We start from the raw sequence: 25,940 nt of genomic DNA, 5'->3' as shown, positions 1-25,940 counted from the left end.
GAGGTTCAGTAGCCTGGGGAGGAATGCCTCCCATCTAAGGCTCTTCTGAACAGAGATCATCTCTGTTCCACATTGGGCTTGCGCTGGGCTCAGCTGCAACTCTGGGCATGGGGCTCCAAGGGCCTGAACCAGAAGAGGTATCTGGTACCTCTAAGGTATCGCTAGGAAAAGGGCGACTGACCCCAAATTAAGTCAATTATGTCAGGCAGAGAAAGGGGGGAAGGAAGTGGTCCCCAAGTTGCCTGAGACCCAGCTCTCCAGGCTGGGGTCACAACTTCTTTTCTTGGCACCAGATGATAGGTTTCTGCCAATCCAAAAGGCCAGATCAGACTATATTAAAAACAGATAATTACAGATATGATTGGTGTCCTTCTGGGTAGGTACACCATCTCAAAGAATGGGGCCAGAGAATTCACAAACCTGGGCAAAGGCAGGGATATTTTATAGCCCTTAGGTGAGGGGTGATGGCATGTCAGCTAGGAGCTAAAACCGTTCACAAGTATGGTCAAAAGCTAATCCCTGGGAAGGCTCCTGGGTGGACTGGCAATGTCAGAAAGGAGGATTTCATTGGCTGCCAGGAAGATGGACCCGTGTTTTTGGTGCCATTTCTTTGTTCAGAGTTTTTTCAGTCTGGGAAGTAGGGCATACAGGACTTCCCAGCTTGTGGAGGGGCGAGCTGGGGTTCCAACAGAACAGGGCATGGGCTCTATCTCATGGTTAAATCTCAAGTTAAAACAAATATTGGTTGGCCTCTCCTACAAATTCTGCACCATCATTGCCCCAGCACATCTGGCAAATAGGACAAATTGCATGTCGAAGCTTTTGTGGCTGAGTTGATGTCTAGTTTTCTCTTTCTGTAGTCTTCAGAGTGCCTTTTCACACCAAAGAAACTAGAATGTAGGGGTGAAGGTTCCATGCCCACACCACCTCTGCCTCTCTACATTCAATGAGCTGTGTGGATGTTGTCCTTAGCAATGGGGTCCTGCTCTCAGTTTTCAGAAAGGGACCTTCTGTCCTAGCATCAGCCTGGGTTGTTTAGAGATCTCCACAGGATCCCCTCATGCAAAGGCTCAACCAAATGCAGCCCAGTCCCATCACTGGGAAGCCTTGCCTGGTTAACAGTGACGACCAGGTTCAGGCACTGTATCCTCTATTACTAAGAGGCCTCAGTAGGGTCACCCTCATAGATTCCAGGAAGTTTTCACTTCATTAGGTTCTCCCTACCCCCAATTCCAGCTGTCGCTCCCTACATTCTCTCCCAATACAAGCCTTCTTTTTCTCATCCCCAACTGCCCACAGTCCACTCACAAAATTTATTCTATTCCTTCTTAACAGGGAGGTCCATGCAGCTCCCTTAGAACCCTTCTTTTAATCTACCCTTTCTTTGTCTGTGAATTGTAGATTGGTTATCATTTACTTAAAAGTTAATATCCACTTTTAAATGAATATATAACATATTTGTCTTTCTGGGTCTGGGTTACCTCACTGAGGAGGATTTCTTTTTCTAGTTCCATCTATTTGTCTAAAAAATTTCTGATGTCATTTTGTTAACAGCTGAGTAATTCTTCATTGTATAAATGTACCACATTTTCTTTTCCCATTTTTTAAGTGAGGGAAATCTCAGTTGTTTCCAGTTTCCGGCTATTATGAAAAAAGCTGGTATTAACATAGTTGAGCAAGTATCCTTGAGGTATGATGGAGAATTCTGTGGATATATGCCAAAGGCTGGTATAGCTAGATCTTGAGGTAGATTGATGCACACTTTTCTGAAAACCACCATATTGATTTCCATAGTGGCTGAATAAGTTTGCACTCCCACCAGCAATGGAGGAGTGTGACCCTTACTCTACATTCTCATCAGCTTGAGCTCTCACTTGTGTTATTGATATTAGACATTTTGACAGGTATAAGATGGAATCTAGAAGTAGTTTTGATTTGCAATTCCCTGATAGCTAAGGATGCTGATCATTTCTTTAATTTTTCTCAGCAATTTGAGATTCATCTGTTGAGACTTCTCTGTTTAGATCTTTACTCTATTTTTAAAATTGGATTATTTGGCTTTTGATTCTTGAGTTCTTTACATATTTTGGATATTAGACCTCTATCAGATGTGGTGTTGGTGCAAATTTCTTCCCAACATGTAGGCTGTCATTTTGCCCTATTGACAGTGTCCTTTGCCTTACAGAAGCTTTTCAGTTTTATGAGGTCCCATTTTTTTTAATTGTTGATCTTAGTGCCTGCAATATAGGTTAGGTGTCATGTTCAGAAAATTGTCTCCTGTGCCAATGTGTTCCCGGATGTTCTCCACTTTCTCATCTATCAGATTCAATATATATGGTTTTATGTTCAGGTCTTTGATCCACTTAGACTTGAGTTTTGTGTAGAGTGATAGATACAGATCTAGTAGCATTCTTCTCCATGCTGACAACCAGTTTTAACTGCACCATTTGTTGAAGATGTTTTCTTTTTTCCCATTGTATATTTCTAGCTTCTTTATCAAAATCAGATGTCCATACAAATTTAGATTTTTTTTATGTCTGTGTCTTCAATCTGATTCCATTGATCAATGTGTCAGATTTTATGGCAATCCCATATGCTTTTTATTACTATAGCTCTGTAGTACAGCCTGAAAAAAAGTGATTGTGATACCTCCAGTTCTTTTATTGTTCAGGATTGTTTTAGTTATCCTGGGTTTTTAATTTTTTTCATATGCAGTAGAGAATTGTCCTTACATCATCTGTATAATGTTGTCTTGGAATTTTGATGGGATTGCTTCAAAATTCCAACACAGTCTAAAGATTGCTTTTGGTAGGATGGCAGTTTTTACTATTTTAATCTTACTAATCCATGGGCATGGGAGATCTTTACATCTTCTGATATTTTCTTCAATCTGTTTTTTCAAAGACTTGAACTTTGTATCACATTGGATTGTGGAACTGTGAGGCTTGGTAGAAGCTGGAGAGAAGTCCTCCACCAACATAAGTATTTCAGTTGCTTGTTTAGAGTTACCTCAAGATATTTTATATTATTTGAGGTTGTTGTAAAGGGTGCTGTTTCTCTTAATTCTTTTCAGTCCATTTGTCATTGTACATAGGAGGCCTCTTGGTATTTTTGACTTAATTTTGTATTCTGCCATTTTACTGGAGATGTTTATTAGCTATAGATGCTCTCTAGTGCAATTCTTAGAGCCATGTGTGTATGCTATTATACTATCTGCAAATAATGATTCTTTGACTTCTTCCTTTCCAATTTATATCCCCTTAATACCCTTTAGTTGTCTTATTGCTCTAGCAAAACTCAAGTACTATATTGAAAAGATGTGGAGAGAATGGACGGCCTTGGCCTTGTCTTGTTCCTGATTTTGGTGAAATTGCTTTGAGTTTCTCTTCATTTAATTTGATGTTGGCTACAGGCTTGCTGTAAATTGCTTTTATTATGTTCTGGTATGTCTTTTGTATTCCTAATTTTTTTCTGTTTTTTTTTTTTTTATTTTAAGGGGGTGTGGAATTTAGTAAATGACTTTTGTGGCATCTATTGAGATGATCATATTGTAGCTGGAAGTTTTCCTGTGTCCCACCTGGTCCCACAGCTGCTTGTTGCCAAGTAACCACACAGAGACTTATACTAATTATAAACTGTATGGTCTATGGCTTCAGTTTCTTTCTAGCTAGCTCTTTCATCTTAAATTAACCTATTTCTATTAACCTACATGTGGCCATGTGGCCGTGGCATTACCAGTCTTCTGGCATCTTGTTACTCCTTGGGCAGTGGGCTGGTATCTCCTATTCTCACCTGTCTCTTTCCTCTCTCTCTGCTTGGATATCTCACCTGACTCTAAGCTGCCTTGCCATGGACCAAGCAGCTTATTTATTAACCAATGGAAACAAGATATATTCATATCATTCAGAAAGACATCCCACAACACTTCCCCTTTTCTATATAATCTAAAAGGAAGGTATTAATTTAACATAATAAAATTATATAGAACTAAACTGTTATCAAGCAAGAATTACAGTTATTATATCTAGTCTATTTGTATTGACATATTGTCAAGCAGTCCAGGCAAGAGCATTTCTTTGCCCAGCAGGCCATTTTGTGCCAAAAAGAAGAGAAACTCCATATGGAGTGTCTTTCATGCACATCTTCCTCTTTGAAGTAAATTAGTGCAGCCAGGAGGAGATGTGTCTCACTGTCCAGAAAGTACAAGTTTTTAAAACATTTTAAATGCCATATTCTATAAGTGTTTAAAGATTACTTTCCTAATCGGAATATACCTTTATGTAACTAAAAAACAATTAACATGACTATAAGTTTGATTATCCTAGATGACTATTAATCTGTATTCTTAGTTATATATTACAATTTTAAATTAGCTGCATAAACATAGTGCCTTAAACAAGAGTAGAAATATAAATACAGTATAACAAAATTAACTTTGAATTTGTAATAAACTAAAATCTTGAGCAATGAATATAAAACATTTTAACCTCCAGTGACTGTCCAGGCAGCTAGCTGTTTCTGCCATTTCTCATATTTTTTGGAAGTTGCTTGTTTACACTTCCTCCTTACTCAAACAAAATTATTTCCTTCTCAGGTCTCTGAGGAAGTTAAAGATTAAATAGATATAGTTTTCCTTGTTAAGATTCAGAACAGAAACTTGCTAAAGTGATGTAAAGTGTGTAAATTTGAAAGACATCAAAGGATAGTTTTTGATTGGTAATACAATTTAGGCTATAAAGTGATTTAAGTACATTTTAGACTCACCAAAATATAATAGATAATGGAATATTTTCACTGAATTTGTCAAATGCAAATGGACCAGACATTGTTGATATATTTATTGCCAGTAAATATTGCATATATTGTACTTATTGTGTATAGCTTTTATTATATTAATTATAGCCTTCTTTTATTATTTTAGATGATAAAGTGAAAATGTGGTGATATATTTTGTACTCCAGTAAGGCTTGTCTGGGGATCAGAGGACAAAGCCAGCCACTATATTAAACATAGAGGTCAGGCAGTGGTAACAAATACCTTTAATCCCAGGAGGCAGAGATTCATTTGGATCTCTGTAAGTTCAAGGCCACACTGTGAACAGAGCCACGTGTGGTGGCATATGCCTTTAATCCTGGCACTAGTTAACCATAGAGATTTGGAGGTCTGTATAGACAGACAGGAAGTGATAGAGCTGGGTGGAAAGAGGAAGTTATGTAGCTGGGCAGAGAGAGGAAGTAAGATGGCAGGGCACAGAAAGGTGTTGGGCCCTGGCCCCCATTTTGAGTAGCTGCCAACTTGCCTGCTGACCTTGACCTTGATGTCCTCCCTATGCTGATTCCCTGCCAGTTTCCTTCTTATTGAATGTTCACCAGAGGTTCTTTGTTGGTGTATCCTGCATTTGGTGTAAACAGTTAGATGCTGGACATATCATTCCTTCCACTTCACCTTGGAACTCACCTATATTTGTTATTAAAAAGAAGTCAGGAAAATGGAGGCTATTACAGGATCCTAGAGCTGTAAATAAACCATGCTTCTCATGGGAGCAACACAGCCTGGCTTGCCTGCCCCTGTGGCAATTCCTAAACATTGGCATTTAATTGTGGTGGACTTATATTTTATGGCTGCTAAAGATGAAAAACTTGTTTTCTGATGCCTTTTCTAAATTACAAGAGGTTCTTAGCCTGGCTAATTTACAGATAGCCCAAGAAAAGGTATGGGTATCTTTTCCCTATCAATATTTAGGTCATGAATATTTTGTTTTATTCATTCACCTACTGGAATGTTTTGGCAAACAGGTCCTATTCTGTGGGTACATTCCCTAGCTTCTCCAGCAAAAACCATTACTCCTTATCCACAGGCTGTTGCTCAGATTATATCTAAGGGAACCAAGATCAGTGTTCAAACTTTTGGTAAGAAGCCAGATATTGTGGTGACCCCATACACCCAGTCTCAAATAGCATGGTTGCAAGCTAATGATAATGATTGGAAAAATATTGACATGCTCCATTCAGGGTCAGTTTGATACTCACTACCCCTCCAATGGTGTGTGTCAATTTTTTAAATTGCATCCTGTTATATTTCCCAAGATAATACAGATAACTCCTATTCCTCAGGCCCGGGTGTTATTTATTGATGGCACTTCACATGGTTTTGCTGTGGTGGTTTCTGGTAACATAATGAAGAGAATGAAAGTACAGGGCTCTTCTGCCCAGATGGCAGAGGTACAGGCACTGTTGCTTGCTTTACAGATGTTTTCTGATGAGAGTGTAAATATTTATACTGATAGCCAATATGTGGCACATGCAGTTATGCCTTTGGAGACTGCAGCCTACATACCATCCATTTCTCCCATTCATGAATATTTATTGCAAGTGCAAAGACTGATAATGGTCCTGCCTACAGCAATACGGGATTTTCAAAATTCTGCCAAGACTTTTCTATTGTTAATAAGACTGGTATTCCTTATAATCCTCAAGGACAAGCTATAGTAGAAGGCTGCCATCATACCTTAAAAACATATATTGCTAAAGTAAAAAGGGGGGAGCTAGGGGATCATCTCTCCTCTCCACATTCTATTCTTTCCCTTGTTTTATATATTTAAATTTTTTATCGGTGGATTTTGCTGGAGTATCCGCTGCAGATAAGCACTGGAGGGCTCCTGTTGCAAATCATCCTCTGGTGTGATGGAAGTATCTTTCTACTGGCACTTGGAGGGGACCCGATCCGGTGTTGGTGTGGGCCCGGGGATTTGTTTGTGTCTTTCCGCAGGACAAAGAGGTTCCTCTTTGGGTGACTGCTTCTATTTCACTAGGGTTTATAGGTCTATTTAATTTGTTGATCTGACCTTGATTTAGCTTTGGTAAGTGGTATCTATTGAGAAAATTATCCATTTCTTTTACATTTTCCAATTTGGTGGAGTACATGTATTTAAAATATGACCTAATGATTCTTTGAATTTTCTTGGTGTCTGTTATGTACCCTTTTCATTTCTGATTTTATTAATTTAGATGTTCACTCTCTGTCTTTTAGTTAGTTTTGTTAAGGGTTTGTCTACTTTGCTGATTTTCTCAAAGGACCAACTCTTTTTTCCATTGATTCTTTGCATTGTTCTCTGTGCTTCCATTTTATTGATTTCAGCCTTCAGTTTGATTATTTCCTTCCATCTACTCCTTTGGGCATGGTTACTTCTCTTTGTTCTAGAGCTTTCAGGTGTGCTGTTAAGTTTGTAGTATGAAATGTCTCAATTTCTTTTATGTAGACACTTAGTACTATGAACTTTCCTCTCAACGCTGCTTTCATTGTGTCCCATAAATTGGGTATGTTGTGCATTCATTTTCATGGAATCCTAGAAATCCTTTAATTTCCTTCTTGATTTCTATCTTGACCCAGTTTCCATTCAGTAGAGAGTTGCTCAGTTTCCATGAGTTTGTAAGCTTTCTGTTGATTCTGTTGTTGTTGATATCCAGCTTTAATCTGTGGTGGTCTGATAGAATGCAGAGAGTAATTTTAATTTCCTTGTATCTATTGACACTTTATTTGTGTCTAAGTATGGGGTCAATTTTGGAGAATGTTTCTTGAGGTGATGAAAAGAAAGTATATTCTTTTTGTGTTTTTGTGGAATGTTCTTCAGATGTCTGTTATGTTGATTCAGTTTATAATGTCATCTAGCTCCAGCATTTCTGTTTAGTTTTGTCTGGCAGCCTGTCCACTGGAGTGGAGTACTAAAGTCTTTTACTATCATACTATACTTGATCTTAGCCAAAAGGCCAAGAAGGGATGTCTTTCACTATCATTATGTGAGGGTCAATGTGTGATTGAAGCTGTAGCAGTGTTTCCTTTACAAAAGTGGGTGCCCTGTTTAGTGCACAGATGCTAAAAATTTCAAATTCATCTTGGTGGATTTTTCCTTTGATGAATATGTATTGTCCTTCCCCAGGTCTTTTGATTCATTTTGGTATGAAGTCTATTTTGTTAGGTATTAAAATGGCTACACCCGTTTGTTTTTTAAGTCCATTTGCTTGGAATAGCTTTATCAACCCTCTACACTGAGATAATGTCTCTCCTTGATGTTGAGGTATATTTATTGGATGAGGCAGAAGGATTGATTCTATTTTGTCATCCATTCTATTAATCTGTGTCATTTTATTGGGGAATTGAAGCCATTGATATTGAGAGATATCAATGATCAATGATTGTTAATTTCTGTTATTTTGGTGGTGGTGGTGATGGTGGTAGTTGTGTGTGTGTGTGTGTGTGTGTGTGTGTGTGTGTGTGTGTGTGTGTGTGCTTCCTTTATTTTGGTTTTGCTGGTGTGAGATTATTTCCCATGTATCATGAGTGTAGTTAACCTCCTAGGTTTGGATTTTTCTTTCTAGCAACTTTTGTAGGCCTAGATTGTAGATCAATACTGTTTGACTTTATTGTGCAATATCTTATTTTCTCACTTATGGTTATTGAAACTTTTTCTTGGTATGGTAATCTGGGCTGGCATCTACAGTCTCTTAGAGTCTGAAGTACATCTTTACAAGCCCTTTTTTCTTTCAGAATCTCCATTGAGAAATCAGGTGTAATTTGAGTAGTTCGACCTTTATATGTTACTTGATTATTTTCCTTTGCAGCTTTTAATATTCTTTCTCTGCTCTGTATGCTTAGTACTTAGTGCTTTGATTATTATGAGGCAATGGAAATTTCTCCTCTGGCCCAATCTATCTGGTCTTCGGTATGCTTCTTGTACTTTTATAGGCATCTCCTTTAAGTTAGGAAATTTTTTGTCTATGATTTTGTTGAAAATGTTTTCTGGGCCGTTGTATTGGCATTCTTCTCTTTCCTCTATTTCTATTATCTTAAGTTTGGTCTTTTCATAGTATTCCATATTTCATGTATGTTTTGTGTTAAGAAGTTTTTAATTTAACATTTTCTTTGACTGATGTATTTATTTTTTCAATTGTATCTTAAATGCCTGAGATTCTTTTTCATCTCTTGTATTCTATTGGTGAAACTTGCCTCTGTATTTCTTGTTCATTTACCTAGACTTCCCATTTTTAGAATTCCCTTATTTGTGTTTTCTTTATTGCTCTATTTCCATTTTCAGTTCCTGAACAGTTTTATTTGTTTACTTAAACTTGTTTGTTTTTTCTTGGCTTTATTTATTCATCTCCTTCAATTGTTTGTTTGTGTTTCCTGGCTTTCTTCGAGGGACTCATTTATTTACTCCAATTGATTGTTTTTGTTTTCCTGAATTTCTTTAAGGGATTTATTCATTTCCTCTAAACACCTCTATCATCTTCACATATTGGCTTAAGGTTTTTTTCTTGTGCTCTAGCTATACTGGAATAATCAGGATCTGCTTTGGTAGAACAGTTGTGCTTCAGTGGAGACATTGTCCTGGCTGTTATTGATTGTCTTCTTACACTAGAGTCTAGGCATCTAGGTTTGAGGAGATTATAGGTCTAGGTGCTAATTTCTAGGTTTATCTTGGTTGGCTGGTTGTTTTGTACCTTCATTTCGGTTTCTACTCCAGATTTTCAGAGTGTGTTGTTTCTTTTCCTAGCCTGCTCATCTTCTGTACTCATTGGAATGTTTACTGATGTTGGAGGCTGCGGGGAGAGGAAGTCAAAAAGAGTTGGACTGTTGCAGTGCTAGACATGACCCTGAGTATTGGCTCTGGGTAACAGTGAGAGTGAGGTAGGCCCATGGGCATCCTACCTGGTCTGCTGGGAGATGTGGCCTGTGGTTAAGTTGGGGTAAAGGATATAGCCAAGAGGCAGAGAGGGAAAGGTGGGGATGGATGGTCTGTGGGATCCACAGGAGATGTGGATGGGGGTTGCAGGGAGAGGAGGGGAGAAGCTGCAGCTGGTGTTCTGCTTGATAATTGGTTACGGAGTAATAGAAAGAGTGGAGAAGGTCCATGAGTAGCCTACCTAGTCTCTTGGTCGCATGGCCTTTCAAACACTGACATCTTTTTGCTTCACTCTTAATTCCTTTTTTTATTTTTCAGTTTTCAAAAGTCTATGGTCCTATGTTCACTCTGTACTTGGGCAGGAAGCCTGCTGTGGTGTTGCATGGATATGAAGTTGTGAAAGAAGCCTTGATTGATCATGGGGAAGAGTTTGCTGGAAGAGGAACCTTTCCAGTGTTTGATAAGATTGCTAAAGGCCGTGGTAAGTGTCCTTGTGCCTACGTGTCCATATATCTTCATGTCTGTGCACCTATTTGTCCATGTGTATATATATTGGGATGTGGTCATAGGAAATTTGAGGATGGAATGTAATCTTGAAAACTTGTTCAGACCCAGCTTGGCTTTCTATGCGGCAACTACCTATTAGCCCATCTTCCTTACTTGGAATGTACTTACTCATTTCTGCTCTTTCTTTTAGGCATTGTTTTCAGCGATGGAAGGATCTGGAAAGAGATGAGGCGCTTCTCACTCGTGACTCTACGGAACTTTGGAATGGGAAAGAGGAGCATTGAGGACCGTGTTCAAGAGGAAGCTCGCTGTCTTGTGGAGGAACTGAGGAAAACCAATGGTGAATGTTACTCATCATAGATTTCTGACTTGTTATTAGGTCCTTGAGAAGTTTTGAGGGTGACCAGAGCTTTCAGAGCTTTCATTCTGTGTTCTGGTTCAGTCTTCATATGGAAAGTATGATTTGTAGTTTAAAAAAGAGTTTTTTTATCTGTGACTTTTGTTTTATGGTGGGATTCTATCTGTTGTAGAGGGTCTAAGCCATCATTTAATCTAGATCTTTTCCAACTGCTTTGTTTTCAAAAAACAAAATGACTATATGAATTTGGGTTTTAAGCTCATTTTTCTGATGATTTAAGGGACAATAATTTCCCTCAGCATAAATATTAATTTCACTAGCAAATACTTGGTCTGTGAATATGATGGCAATTACTGTATCACACTTGTATAGAAAAGTAACTAGATGGTATAATTGTCTTTAATTGGACTATGTTGTGCAACTGACATATCTCAGGTCCATGCACAAAGTTCTGGTGGATGTTGCAGTGTAAACAAAAAAGATTTGCAAAATTTAGTAAAGATTTATCAGTTCATTCTCTTCTAAAAGCACAGAATAATTTATACAAGACAGAATGTATTATTTCTAATCTTTTATTCTATTGATTTATATTTTTGAATAGATATATGTTATTACATGATTCTACAAAATTAATGTTAAGTTTTCAGTGATGCATACAACTAGCCTTCACTATTGGCTCCATCTTCATTTATTTATCTCATCTGCCTCTGTTTGTTGTATGTGGGGTAATATATTTATGACAATAGTTGTCTTCTTTGACTCTCAAGTTTGCAACCACTTGAAATACTTCTCACAATGAAACATGACCTTGTTTAAATATCATCTTTCAAATTAAGTGAAAGGAAAGGAAAAAAGCCAGATTTCTTCTCTGTTACACACATGCCCAGTCTCACATATGCTCCTAGCCATTTACCCATACCCATGAACATAATACACTTCTTAAATAAACTTCTTCCTCCTTTGACATAATAAAATATGTATTGACATAGCATTTCTGTGAATGCTATGGTGTTTAAAAGCATGTGACATTTAAACAACTAACACAATTTCTTATTGTCAATGTCCTAGTCTTTATCCAAAGTACTTTTGATTCAAGTTATTTTTATCTTAGGGTCTATGGATTTTAGTTTTGTGCACACTTTCTATATGAAGTGTAATCATTTGATTTTAGTAATTTGATTATAGAGACCTCCTCAAAGAATACAGAAATGGTAAAAAATATAAGGAATTTAGGGGATGATGGAAAACACGTTAGTTACTTCTCTTGTTGCTATAATAAAATACCTGACAAAAGCCACTGAAGGAAAGAAGAGATTATCTGGGATTCTTGTTTCTGGTTTTAATCTATCGTAATGGGATGCCACAGAAGGGGAGCCTGAACCAGGGAGGTGTCCTGGTCACACTGTCAGCTCAGTGAAGACTGGAGGATAGAATGCTCCTGCTTGCCCAGCTTCCTTCCATGTATGCGGTCTAGCAGCCAAGTCCAAGGAATGGTGCCTTCCTCAATTAGGATGGATCTTCTCATCTCCCTGTAACATATACAAGCCTCTATCCCTGGTGATGCTGACGAGTTGACAATCAATATTAATCATCACAGGCATTTTCTTCCTTTTAAATCAGAAAATCATAGGGAGTTTATACATAGAATTGAGAATTAAAAACTTTATCTGTTTTCTACTTTTTTGCTTTCTTTTGGAGGCATATTTCAAACAAAGGTTCTCATCTTAATTTTACCCTAAGAAATCTATTTTATAATTAATGTTTATTTATACAATTTTCATTTCACATAACATAGATGTGTTTCCTTTTCATGTTAGTTTTCTGAATGCATGAACTTAACACAATCTCTCTGTTTATTATACTCTACTGGCTAAAGACATGAGCCTTTCAATTCCTATATATAAGTTTTCCTAAGTTCCTGTTATTCTTTCCCTTTCCTCTTTTTTGGGAGAGATTCATTTCCCCTTCATTTTTATTTGTTCTTTGAGAAGTTTGTACAGTGTATTTTGATTATATTTACACCCTCACCTCTTCCCAGAGCCACCTGCCTTCCATCCCCATGAATCTTTGTATCATATTGTTTAGAGGCTTCACAAACAGACTTGAATCCCCCCAGAAGTCTTGAATTGCTGAAGATTTTAAAAATCCCATTACCCCTTCTAAACAGCAGACCCCTGGGGTGACAGGCAAATCAATAAAGGTATGAGATGAAAACTGAGTATACTCAGTTTCATAAATTGGATAGATGACCAGATTACTGAAATCATATTAAACATAAAAATGATGCACAGATGTAATGCATATTGTTATGTCTACCAGGCCACTTGTGGGTAAGTCTTGCTTAAATTGTCATAAGTTCTTTTATTTGTTAAGAGATGCAGTGTTTTACACACATATATTTCAATGGCATTTTACAATTGTTCCCAACTCTTCAGGCTCACCCTGTGATCCCACCTTCATCCTGGGCTGTGCTCCATGCAATGTCATCTGCTCCATTGTTTTCCAGAATCGTTTTGATTATAAAGATCAGGAATTTCTTACCTTCATGAACATTTTAAATGAAAATGTAGAGATTCTGAGTTCCCCTTGGATACAGGTGAGTTCAAGATTTTTCCTTCAAAACAAAACAAAGCAAACAAAACAAAACACCAAAACCAACAACCCCCCCCCAAAATACCTAGAGGTATGTGTTCCCCAAAGTTCCAAAAAATTCTTTAAAAAATGAGGGGTTAACTGTGGGCTATTAGAACTCTGTTCATTGACTTTCCATTAAACCTCAAATCACTTTCTCTAATCTCTAAAAATCATCAGGTCAATACTCAGAGATACTTCCATAACTCAGTGGATATCTGTTTCATTTTTGAAATCTGTTAGCAACAAGGCTTATGCTCTGTTCAGTACTTTAGAGATCTTGCCATCAAAACACTTAAAAATATAATTTGCAATGAGACTATTTTCTTCAGTTAGGGACAGTGTTTGGAATCATTGAATCTAATAGCATTCCTGGAGTATGGCAATGATATTTAATGAACAGTTGACATCCTAAGCAGCAATATATCTGTCATAGGAGTGACAAAATGAGTAGTGTCTGGATCCCATCAAATTTTTCCCTGTGCGGAGCTGAACTAGACAATTTGTTTAATGATCTTGAAAAAAATCACCAGCTGGTCTGCCCGGGTTCACTGTTGTACTTCAAGAATTCTTAAGAATCTCACTGCTAAAATTCTTATTCTGTATCTGAGAGCGGCTGACAGAAACTAAGTAGCAAGGATGATATCTATGCTTTCAATCAGGATACCCCAAGTCCCTTCATCTTTGTTGCAGTCTACACAATGTAGATCACATCATTTCATGCCATTTTGTGTTCAAGGTTGTATTGAAGAGACTGTGTAGAAAATGAATAAGCTGATGTAATATTCATATAAGGAATAATGATTGTGTGAGAATTTAAGCAGTGGTTATCATGTTTGAACTCGTTCATTATGTTCTTGTGTTTACATCTCTACAAGCAAAGAGGATTCCTATATACACTGTAAAAATCACTCATCAAGATGAATGACATATATTATTTATTTTTCTATTTATTCTTTTTGGCCAAGGTCCACTATAAGGTACACATGTATATGTCTTGTGTTTTAAACTTTTATTATTTTTCTTTTGTAGATTTGTAATAATTTTCCTGCTTTGATTGATTATCTACCAGGAAGTCACAGAAAATTACTTAAAAATTTCACTTTTTCAAAACATTATTTTTTGGCAAAATTAATAGAACACCAAAAATCACTGGATATTAACAATCCTCGGGACTTTATTGATTGCTTCCTGATCAAAATGGAGCAGGTAAATTAATAAAACTCAATTCAGTTATTTGATTATTTGAGTATCTTTTGTTCCATTAATAGTCTCTATTTTACAGGCATATTTAAATGGTTCAGACCAGTAATGTTTGACAGCCACTTTGTCTGCCTAATGTGTACATGAATTTGTAGTAAGCATCCCAAAAAAATATAAAGTTAAGTAGTTTGAATATATTAACCCTAGTTTTTTTTTCCAAACTGTATCCAGCTTTATTAAAGACACTTTCCATAAACAATCATGGTTTTTCCGGCAGGACATGGGGAGACAGTCATTAACAGTATACAAGAACGTCCAAACTCCCTTCTTGTATAGACAACCAAAATCAGAAAGCCACTATAAAACTCGATGAATCTTCATTTGATACTTTGAAAAGGGGCAAGAGCTTAGAGTGAGGGCTGACAGTTCACACTGAGGATGTTGTTTAATAACTTCACAAGCTGACCCTGACTTTCAGGAACCCAAATGAACACAGCAGAATTATCAATCTGAAGATCCACAATCTTTTATAAAAGGAACCGCTGCTCTTTTGAGGACACAATGATACCACTGCAAAGTCCAGATTGCTTCATAGACCAGCAAAACCAATTTTGGGGGTCAAGTTCCAAGAGGTCTCTCGTTTGAAGGGAGTTAAGTCTATGTTGATGCTACAGAGGAGGAAGACACAAAAATGAATTTAGAGTTTCCCACACAAGGCATTTTGTGCCATGGTGGCACATATGTCAACCCCAGGACGTCTCTCCTGAGAGCCAAGAGAGTCTTTCAAAATCATCAGAGAAAGATGTTTTCCAACATCAACCATCACCAATCCAGCTTGGGAGACATTTTGTTAGTGACACATGTTCCTTCCCCCCACAAAACAGTAAAGTGTTCTGTGTGCTAACAACATAGCTTAAAAAAGAAAAAGTAAAACAAAATTCTGCATTTTGATAAAACTTGATAAAAATAGTATTTCAAACTGTACAGTCACCAGAAGTACACAGTTATGAAAAATGCACACATCCCACTTGGCATCTCCAGCACCTTCAGCTTTTTGTGCCTGGTCTGTTTTGGCATCTCCGTTTTCTGCAGTATTTGCATCCTTCCCGGCATTGGCCTTCCCCTTCTTCCCCTGGAGGACCTTCTCTCCCTTCTTTGCAGGAGCCTTTTTAGGCTTGGGCTCTGGCTTTGGAAGAGCAGGTTTAGCAGACAACCTTGCAGATCTTCTCTGTGACTGGTCCTTCACCTTGGCTTTACTTCCTTTAGTATCCGCTTCAGCCTTTCTTTTGGGCATGGCGGCGGCGGGGGATGTCGGCCCTGAACGAGGGATGCAGCAGTGCACGGGTTTGGTCCGTCCGGGGGTCATTCTCGCTGCTTCCTCACACTGCTTGGGCTCCGGGAGGGGGGGGGGAGGGTTATAAAGTTTTTATTTTAACCCTAGTTTTATTAGACAAAAATAATCTAGCTGAAAAGTCATATAATACAACGGGCTCATGGAATGCAAATATTTCCAAAATGCTCAGAAAAAAATGTCATAACATGATATAAAGATGAATGTTGTCTTTGCAGACAATGTATGGAAACTTAGAAAAGCAGCTCAAGTTAGACAGACTTCCTATAGCATCTGTAGATTGAACTAAATCTTACAATATTAGCTGTGGACAGGTGAGGGAATTTCAGATGAATTATAAGGTGTAGGTTGTGGTGTGAGAAGGGAATGATTAGTGCCAAGGATGAAAGGAGACTTGACTGAGTTTAATTTCAAGTGGACTGAAATGGACATGGAATAAAGATGGATGTCTGTCAGGCCCCTATGGGAATAAATGCTACTATCATGGCTTCATTTATTGAAAGCCACTTAGTTTCATTGGATATTGTTAGCACTCATCATAATAAGGTGTTTGTTTGTTTTGTGAGTTCTCCGTTCTGCTTCATTGAACGGTACCCTTATGCTATCTGAGTCCTGGATTTACCTTATTCATGCAGTATACTTCCCTCATGAAAGTCAGGGACCTTCCATCTTTCTTTACCACTTTCACAATTGAGACCTTCACCTTCGTGACTAGCCCTCAAATAACATGCTGTCTGCCTTTTCTCCTCCTTTTTATGTATGTTTTGAGTAAAATATTTAAACATTTTAAAAAATGAAATGGGCATCAATTCCTTTGTTTATGCCTCTGGGAAGATGGTACACTGCATAGCTCACTGCCTGAGGAGTCTCATGAAGGATATTTTTCAAGACTAGAAAACTGGGTGTAGACAGTGAAGATGGGTCTGGGGGGGCTACATGTCTCTTGAACATGTCAGTTTCTTCTCCTGCTGCACTTTCCAGGGTCTGTCATTTTAAATTCCTCACATGTAAGTCATTTTATTCACTGTAATAAGTATACTGACAAATAATCCTCTGGCTAATACAGTCAAACTATTCCTAGGAGAAGCACAACCCAAAGACGGCGTTTACTTCTGAAAACTTGGTCTTCTCAGCAGGTGACCTGTTTGCTGCTGGGACAGAAACAACAAGCACAACACTGAGGTACTCTCTGCTGCTCCTGCTCAAGTACCCAGAAGTCACAGGTAAGGACACAGGTGGGAAGCTAGTGAGTTTCAGAAAGGAATTGGAAGACAACCCAGGAGTCCTTGATTTTGTTTGTCTCATGGAAGCCTCAGAATTTAACATTCTGTGCCCCAAAAATCTGCTACATTTATCAGGAGGACTGAAGTGAGATGTCTTAGCCCATAACAGAGGAGGATGCTTCATAGAAGTGAAGATAGAAGGCAGGAGGAAAGATCAATAAAGTATTGTTCTAGTGCCTGGATTTCATTAGAAGTGATTTTGTCCACATAAACTTCTTAAAATGCAAATTAGCCTGCAAACCTCATGATGTCATTGTTTTTCTCTGCTGAGTAGTATTCCATTGTGTATATGTACCACATTTTATTTATCCATTCTTCAGTTGAAGGGCATCTAGGTTGTTTCTAGGTTCTGGCTATTACAAACAATGCTGATATGAACATAGCTGAGCAAGTGCGCTTGTGGTATGATTAAGCATTCCTTGGGTATATGCCCAAGACTGGTATAGCTGTGTCTTGGGGGAGATTGATTCCCAATTTTCTGAGAAAGCACCATATTGATTTCCAAAGTGGTTGTACAAGCTTGTATTCCCACCAGCAGTGGAGGAGAGTTCCCCTAGCTCCATATCCTCTCCAGCTCCAGGAGTCCAATTGGCGAAAAAGAGGAGGGTTTGAATAAGGGAGAATTGTTGAGACCATGATTGGAAAAAGCACAGGGACAAATAGCCAAACGAATGGAAACACATGAACTATGAACCAATAGCTGAGGAGCCCCCAACTGGATCAGGCCCTCTGGATAAGTGAGACAGTTGATTAGCTTGAACTGTTTGGGAGGCATCCAGGCAGTGGGACCAGGACCTGTCCTCAGTGCATGAGCTGGCTGTTTGGAACCTGGGGCTTATACAGGGACACATAGCTCAGCCTGGGAGGAGGGGACTGGACCTGCCTGAACTAAATCTACCAGGTTGAACTTAATCCCCAGGGGAGTCTTTGCCCTGGAGGAGATGGGAATGGGGGGGTTCGGCTGGGGAGAAGGCAGGGGGGGGGCAGTGCGGGAGGGGGGAGGAAAAGGGAATCCATGGCTGATAGGTAAAATTAAATTAAATTATAAAATAAAAATACAACATAAAATGCAAATTAGCTTAAATTGGACAAAGCCATATTGAATAGAAAATATATTCTTGAGGATATTTTTCCTTATTCTGACAATCCTTTTGTTGGAATAGAAACTCTCCTTACAGAAGAAGAAATACCAATTCTAGAATTTAGTGAGACATAAACCTGGAAATTATTCCAAAAGCTTAGATCCATAAACAAGATACTCCTATTTGAGCAGAATTTCTAAAGGAATTTCATTTATTATTTTAGAAATAAGTTTCCATAAAATACTATTTAACATAGGATGGATTATTGGGGGAGTGTTCTAATTTTATCTTAAATTAAAAATAATCTATGTATATGAAAGTTTTGCCTGAATTTGTGTGTGTGTACCATGTGCATGCCTGATGCCCACAGAGATCAGAAGAGGACATCAGATACCTAGAATTGAAATTACAGGTGGTTATAAGCCACCATATGATTGCTGGGAATTGAACCCAGGTCCTTCAGAAATCTAGAGAACCCAGGTCCTGAAGGAATCCAGAGAACTCAAGGGGAAGGATGAAACTGTCAGGGAGGCTGCTTAGCATCACACCTAGAAAATATCCAGTTCAGAATGGACCAATGGATGATGAAGGTGTGAAGAAAGAACCAAGAAAAAAGGGAAATAAGTGGTTGATAGTCTGAGACTTCCCCGTGATTGGACAAGTGTTGGAAAGACTTTGAATCATCTACCTGAATATTGCAAAATAATTCCAGTAGAAGGAAAAATGTAAACTGATAAAGAGAAATAGAGTTAAGTCCAAGAAAGCAACAGCAATGATTAGGGCACAGATTTAATGTAGTCACAAAGGTTTCAGCAATGTATAAAGCCAAAGTTGCCCTATGAGGATTGGACTGAGGAATATTTATATTTAATACATCTAGAGAGTATTAAACCATTATTTCCACATGAGAAGAATTTAATTTCTCCAATGATGGATAAGAAAGAAATAGTCATTACATATAAATATAAACATAAATTTCAGGAGAAATTGTTTGTATGTGGCCATATTTGGGAAGTAAGAGGGTATTACATACCTTTATAAACTACATACAAATATACACACAATACCATTATAATTTACTTTTCAATGTACTGCATTGTTTTGGTACAAATAATGTTTGATCAATAGTTTTCTTCTGTAAGAGTTGATATTCTTGACTTACTGTTCTTTTTATTATTTATTAGTAATAATTAATGTTGATTTTTAAGTATGCTAAATGGGCTGTGTATTTTGACATTTAGTATATATTATAGAAGTATTTATATCATAGCAACCATCACTTCATTAGCAAAAATTATGCTTTCATAATGCTGCCAGGCACCTAAATCTTGCTACAGGTAGCCCTGACTTGTGACTAATGTGCCACTTCCTTTTCTGTCTTTTGTCTACTGTGTTGAACCAGCCAAAGTCCAGGCAGAGATTGACCATGTGATTGGTAGACACAGAAGCCCCTGCATGCAAGACAGAAGTCACATGCCCTACACTGATGCTGTGTTGCATGAGATTCAGAGATACATTGACCTCCTTCCCACCAGCCTGCCCCATTCAGTGACCTGTGATATTAAATTCAGAAATTATCTCATTCCCAAGGTAAGTTTCCTTTGTCTACACTGCACCTTAATGCTGTTGATCTCAAATGAGTGAGTGAAATAAAATCATAAGCCCACGATACTGGGTCTTTCAAATTTAGACTACCAGTGTTGAAAAAAAGTTATAAAAACCTTAAGGGATATTAAACAAACAAAGCCATATATCATATATTCCCAATCAGACTGTATTAGAATTCTTAAGAATTTACAGTGTGGCCGGGCGGTGGTGGCGCACGCCTTTAATCCCAGCACTCGGGAGGCAGAGCCAGGCGGATCTCTGTGAGTTCGAGGCCAGCCTGGGCTACCAAGTGAGCTCCAGGAAAGGCGCAAAGCTACGCAGAGAAACCCTGTCTCGAAAAACCAAAAAAAAAAAAAAAAAGAATTTACAGTGTGATTGGTCCCAATTTACTGTCTCCACAAGATGAGAGAAATAAAAACACCTTAAATCTGGAATCTGGATGGACTTTATGCTATTTCCAGTAGGATTTTAGAACAAGTCTCAGTTTGTGGAATTGTAGGTCTTCCAAATTTACATTCCATTTAAAGCCTCTCTTGATTGTTTACTCTTTCAAATAAAACTCAAAGTTCACATTGTCACTCTCTGGAAAGACTCTTCTAGGATTGTATCAGGATGCTGAGAAGTGTATAGGCACATTTAGGGAATTCACACATTGACCCACCAAACCTTTCAGTTCATGTATTCAGTTTCAGGGTTGGTTTGTGTATCATTGTCCTCTAGAAGTTTGCTTCCTCTTACAACTTTAGAAGAAAAATGTATAAAGGGCACTGCTGTGGGATGTTCTGTAGGTCCTGTGGGAGCCCATTCTCAGGTTCTTTGTGGCGTTACCCAGCAGGTCCGTATAGAGGATGATTAGGACCATGGGCCTGAGTGCAGGTGTTTGAGATGGTCTGCACTTGGCTGTGCTGGGGGATGGTCTGTATGCTCTGATTGGTTAATAAATAAAACCCGATCGGCCATGGCTAGGCAGGAAAGATAGGTGGGACTAACAGAGAGGAGATATAAAAGGACAGAAAGGCAGAAGGAGACGCTGCAGCCGTCGCAATGACCAGAGAGGCTGCAGCCGCCGCCATGACCAGCAGCATGTGAAGACGCCAGTAATCCACCAGCTAGATGTATGGAAATGGATCAATTTAAGATAAAAGCACAGTTAGCAAGATAAGGACAGTTGGCAAGAGGCCTGCCACGGCCATACAGTTTTCAAGCAATATAAGTGTCTGTGTTTATTTGGTTGGGTCTGAGCGGCTGTGGGACTGGCGGGTGACAGAGATTTGTCCTGACTGTGGGCAAGGCGAAAAAATCAAGCTACAGGGCACCCTATAGGACTCACATATTTTAAGGAGGGTTTGCATATGTTAACTATGCTATTAGTAGATATGCCTACTTCTTCCTGTCTTAAGATGATATTCAAATCTCTCCATTGAAGAGGTTCTGCTCTTTTTGTAATTAATAAAAATCTCTGGCATGGCCCATTCACAGCTCATGAATATCCTGCTTAGTGAGTCGTCTGATCAGTTTCAATATTTATTCTCAAGTAAACTGATGACCCTGACTGGAATTCTTACAAAAGTAGAAAATTTCTAAGTCTGTCATCCTTTAATTTTTTTCAAGGAATCCTAAATATAATAATCTCTCATTCATAGCATCTCATCCACATTTTAAAATGAAGGCAAATAAACTGTGTGCCAGGGAAAAAACTGAATAATGTTTTATTTGGTTTTGGCTGTGTTATTCCAGAAGACATAGTTAATTTTATCAGATATGTACATGCAACATTCCTATGGGCAGATACCTCTGGTATTATACATAAAATCTTACATTTGAAGCCACATTCCACATATGCCTGATGCAATAGCAGCAGTGGTAAAGTCCAACAGTAGGTGGCGATAGACACCAGTGTTAAGCTTTTCGATAAATGAATATCCCATTACTTAGAACTTCAAAAGTTATTGGAGGACACTGTATCAATATCACTGTCACTGGATCCCAACTCATCCCTGTGTGTTACATGATCTGTCTGTCTAGATATGCGTCTTCTCTTGTTTAGACATGATTTCCTTAGAAGCTTTGACTATGCCATGCCCATTATTTCTCTTACCTCTGTAACATTTATATAACTTGACTTGTCTATCCCTTTTGTTTCCAGGGTACCACTGTCATAGCATCACTGACATCTATGTTGCACGATAACAAAGAATTCCCCAACCCAGAGAAGTTTGATCCTGGTCACTTTTTGGATGAGAATGGCAAGTTTAAGAAAAGTGACTACTTTTTTCCTTTCTCAGCAGGTAATCAAAACGATTTCCTGGTCTTTGGATCTTACAACACACCCCTCCCCCACTTCCTCAATGTTCCCTGAGCCTCAGCTGCAGCAGTTGTGTGGTAGATGTGTCCACTGGAGCTAGGCACACATTGATAAATAGTTCTCTGCATTTTGATCAGTTGTGGTTTTTCTGTAAAGGTCTCTCTTTGTTGCTAATATAAATTTCTTTTATGAATATGAGAGCTACACTTGTCTGCGGGTATAAAGAAATGTAGATCTATGATCTCACTAGCTCAGGAAAATTGGGGAAGGTTTCTAGTACTGGGCAATATTTCCTTCTTGTTGAGGGGACTTTTAGACCATTTGAACAGCCATTGTTTACCAGGACTTGTGTGCCACTATTGCACTCGGGGATATTTTATATTCTGGCCATGACTGTGCATTATGGGTGTCATAACTAGGTCTAGTATATTGGTTGCCTCCCTCCCTTCTGAAATTATGTCTCCTAGAAATGACATGGAAAGAACCACAATACCGATGTGTATGCTAAAATGGAAGGGGCAAATCTCATTGGGTTCTTTCCATTAACAAAGAGCAATTGACAAATAAAGATTACTAAGAGTGGGAGAAAACTTCATACCCATTATGACCCTCCTAATTGGTCTTATAATACTAATTGGTCAGCCCTGAAATCATATAAAACATCCATGAACGAATAACACTAATGGACTCAGCAGGTTGTATTTTTATATCTATATACATAGATGTTACATATACATCCAATGGTATTTATTTATATATAACTACATGGTACATTTATATGTATCAATATAATTGCAAAACATATTTCTAAGGTAACAAGGTAAACTGTGGGTATCCCTTGAACATTACATGTTGGTTTCTCTTGGCATGGTAGTTCTGATCACCATTCCTGATGTCCATGCACTCACTGTCTCTGAGATGAAATTATCTGCTGAGCCATATTAGTGGTCCTTTAGAGTGTTCACTCATTCTTTCTGATTCACAATTCTAGACCACAGTTCAGGTGGATTGTGTGTCTAGATATATCACTGGGCTACAATTAAAGTCTTCTTAGACAAGAAAACAACTTGCCCTCTGTGAGGAAGGCAGCTAGCTTTATGATAGTCTACTCTTTGGCACCAGTTTTTTGTACAAGTTACTTTTCTTGTTCTTGTGAACAAACACTTAACAAGAAGCAATTAAGGGTTTATTTTGGCTAAAGTTTCAGGGAGTATAGTCTATTATGGAGAAGGAGACGTGGAAGTAGGTGACTCTGTGGTGCCTGGAGAGAGCAGCTAAGACCACTCACATCCTCACATCTTGGCTGAACATGTAGCAGATAGCAGGCTGGAATTGGTGGAGACTATAAACCTGGAAGATCCACCTTCAGTGACTGATGTTCTATTGTGAGGCCCTACCTGCTAAAGTTTCCACAACATTGAAAAATAGATTTACCAACTAGATAATGTATTTAAATACAGAAGCCAATGAAGGATATATATTCAATACACACCAAAGATTCTTTTCTAAGCAACTGTCTCTGGTGGCCACTGCATATCCAGTTATAGCTGTGGACTGTCCATGGGGACTCTGTGATGATGTTAGGTCTTCCAGTACTACAAACGATTCAATTTCTACAATTTAGGGCCATTCTCAAGATGGCTGCTGGCTTTAGTACTCTGAGTGTTTGCTGATTGATATGTGAAGGTTTTCTTTCAATCATCTCAGCTGGGAAGGATCCTGATTATCTGCTCAGTTAAGCTATTTCTTTTTCTATAGGATGGAGAGCCTTCTGCCTATGCTGTGAGACTTTCTTTTTCCTTTTCCCCTTTCAGTGGGAGCCTCTCCCATATCCTGGTGTTGGGTTTCAAAGCAGTGGTACTCTGCCTCTTCTGCTGCATCCTCTATCCTGTGGAGCACACCAGCTCTACTTTTGTGCTCCATCAATCCCAGGGCTCACTATGGCCACTCACCTCCATGAGCAGTTAAATGAATGTGCCTTTGTTTTCACCCTGTGGATGAGAAGTCTATTATTCAGTATTACTATTGCACCTTCTAAAGCTTTGTATCCAAGAATTTTAATACTGTGTTTCCCAATGTTAAAATGATGGAAAATATGTCCTATTTTCTCCATTTATCTACCCAACTATCCATCCATCTATCTATCAATCTACCCACCCATTCATCCACCCACCCACCCATCACCCATCCATCCGTCCATGCATCTAGCCATGCATCTAGCCATGCATCTGTCCATCCATCCATCCATCCATCCATCCATCCATCCATCCATCCACCCATCCATCCATCCAATGTATCAAAGATTGACACAAATTCTCTATTATAGTTGCAACACAGTGCTTGTATCAGCCAAACACAAGGAGTAATTATACTCAGGTTTTAAAAAAAAAATTTTATTCATTTTACATACCAACCACAGGTCTCCCTTTCATCCCTAATCCCATTCCCCTAACCCCCATTAACTTACCATCCCCTCCATCAAAAGGGTAATTTCTCTGGTGGGGGGACAGCAGGTAATGGGATCCAGAAAGCCAGCTCAGGCACGAGGGATAGATCCTGATCACACTGCCAGGGTCCTCCACAAACAGACCCAGCTGCACAACTGTGTAGAGGGTCTAGTCCAGTCCCATGCAGGTTCCACAGCTCTCAGTCTACCCGCCTGTCATCTGGGAGACCAGGGTTCAATTCTCCAATGTGGAGGTTGAGCTACTCAGTTTGTTTGTTTTAATTTGCAGGAAAACGGATTTGTGTGGGAGAAGGCTTGGCCCGAATGGAGTTGTTTTTATTCCTGACCACCATTTTACAGAACTTTAATCTGAAGTCTCCAGTTGACCCAAAAGACCTTGATACCACTGCAGTTGCCAACGGATTTGTTTCTGTGCCACCCGAGTTCCAGATCTGCTTCATTCCAGTCTGAATGTATGTCTCTCTGAAGCCCCCTCCTCCAGGGCACAGTTGACCTCTTCTGTCAGGCATGACTCTCTGGCCTTCCATCTCACATTGCCTCATCCCCCCAAAGTCCAGAGAATGCCTGTCTTCTACTTGGGACAAATTTCAGGGTCACCCCACAAACACAGCTACAACTCTCTGTGCTGTGCAGTGATTTATTGACATCAGCATGGCTAATACTTATCTAATGAGTTATTAATATATTATTACTGTAAAACTGAGACAATGTGAACCTTCAGCATTACCTAGCCCTGTGTGTTTTAAATAAAATCGTTATAATTCTCGTCTGTTTTCAAAATTTCCTTTATCTTTTTTTAAATATGAACTCACATAGTCCAAGCTGTCTCTAAAATCGCTGTGCAGCTGAATGTAACCTAAAATTTCCCTGTCCCACCACCTGAGTGCTGGGATTCCATGTATATACCTGCACAACCTGATCCAGTGTCATGTTTTTGTTCATAAAGGAAGCAGTAATAAATCAATGTCCCAAGATTGTTTCTTCATCATACTATGTGCAAAGAAAGTAAGAGTGGGTGGCAGAAAGGCTCTTTAGCTGAGCATCACTAATAATGACTACAAGTTTGGACCTGAGAGAGAAAAATGATGCTGTAAAAGGAAATATAGAAAGGACTAGATGTAGGGAGGATTCCACACTAAGTGTTATGACTCCTGTCCCTGAGTTGGTGGTACTCTGAACATAAACACTTGGTATGGTCTTTTCAGTTTATGATTATTACCTAGAATCAAATATGCATCCATTCTCTGGATGGAATTCCTGTACTCTATGTATAACCCTTCTCTCCCAAACAAGACCAGAGTTCTTGAAAAGTCTCATCAATTTATGTTTTTAATTTCCACACATTGCTTTTCACCCTTAAGTATGATGACAACTTGATGCTATGATTGTAAAGTCATTGGCCTTATTGGATCACTGGAAAATACACCGATGTACACCTAGATATCATTCATTCTTGTCAATATTTT

At 38.6% G+C, this 25,940-nt stretch overlaps 1 protein-coding gene and 1 pseudogene across 2 annotated transcripts in view; one reads left to right on the top strand and one right to left on the bottom strand.

The window, feature by feature from the left end:
• The window catches only part of LOC102910758 (cytochrome P450 2C18-like), a 52,155-nt gene extending 26,907 nt beyond the window's left edge, over window positions 1–25,248 (top strand). The window contains exons 3-11 of one of the 2 annotated variants that reach the window (XM_076563026.1): window positions 9,551–9,684; window positions 9,998–10,160; window positions 10,377–10,526; window positions 12,980–13,140; window positions 14,208–14,384; window positions 16,811–16,952; window positions 19,497–19,684; window positions 21,849–21,990; window positions 24,743–25,248. In XM_076563026.1, coding sequence (XP_076419141.1) covers window positions 10,019–10,160; window positions 10,377–10,526; window positions 12,980–13,140; window positions 14,208–14,384; window positions 16,811–16,952; window positions 19,497–19,684; window positions 21,849–21,990; window positions 24,743–24,924 — 1,284 coding nt within the window. In that variant the 5' untranslated portion in view covers window positions 9,551–9,684; window positions 9,998–10,018 and the 3' untranslated portion in view covers window positions 24,925–25,248. The remainder of the gene's footprint in view (window positions 1–9,550; window positions 9,685–9,997; window positions 10,161–10,376; window positions 10,527–12,979; window positions 13,141–14,207; window positions 14,385–16,810; window positions 16,953–19,496; window positions 19,685–21,848; window positions 21,991–24,742) is intronic. The other variant, XM_006997657.4, reaches the window with a different exon arrangement.
• LOC102911383 (non-histone chromosomal protein HMG-17 pseudogene) lies at window positions 14,968–15,672 on the bottom strand (annotated as a pseudogene).
• Window positions 25,249–25,940: the final 692 nt, after the last annotated feature.

Source organism: Peromyscus maniculatus, chromosome 1 (genome assembly GCF_049852395.1).
Source record: "Peromyscus maniculatus bairdii isolate BWxNUB_F1_BW_parent chromosome 1, HU_Pman_BW_mat_3.1, whole genome shotgun sequence".
Taxonomy (NCBI): Eukaryota; Metazoa; Chordata; class Mammalia; order Rodentia; family Cricetidae; genus Peromyscus; species Peromyscus maniculatus.
This window is presented reverse-complemented; position numbering and strand designations above follow the sequence as displayed.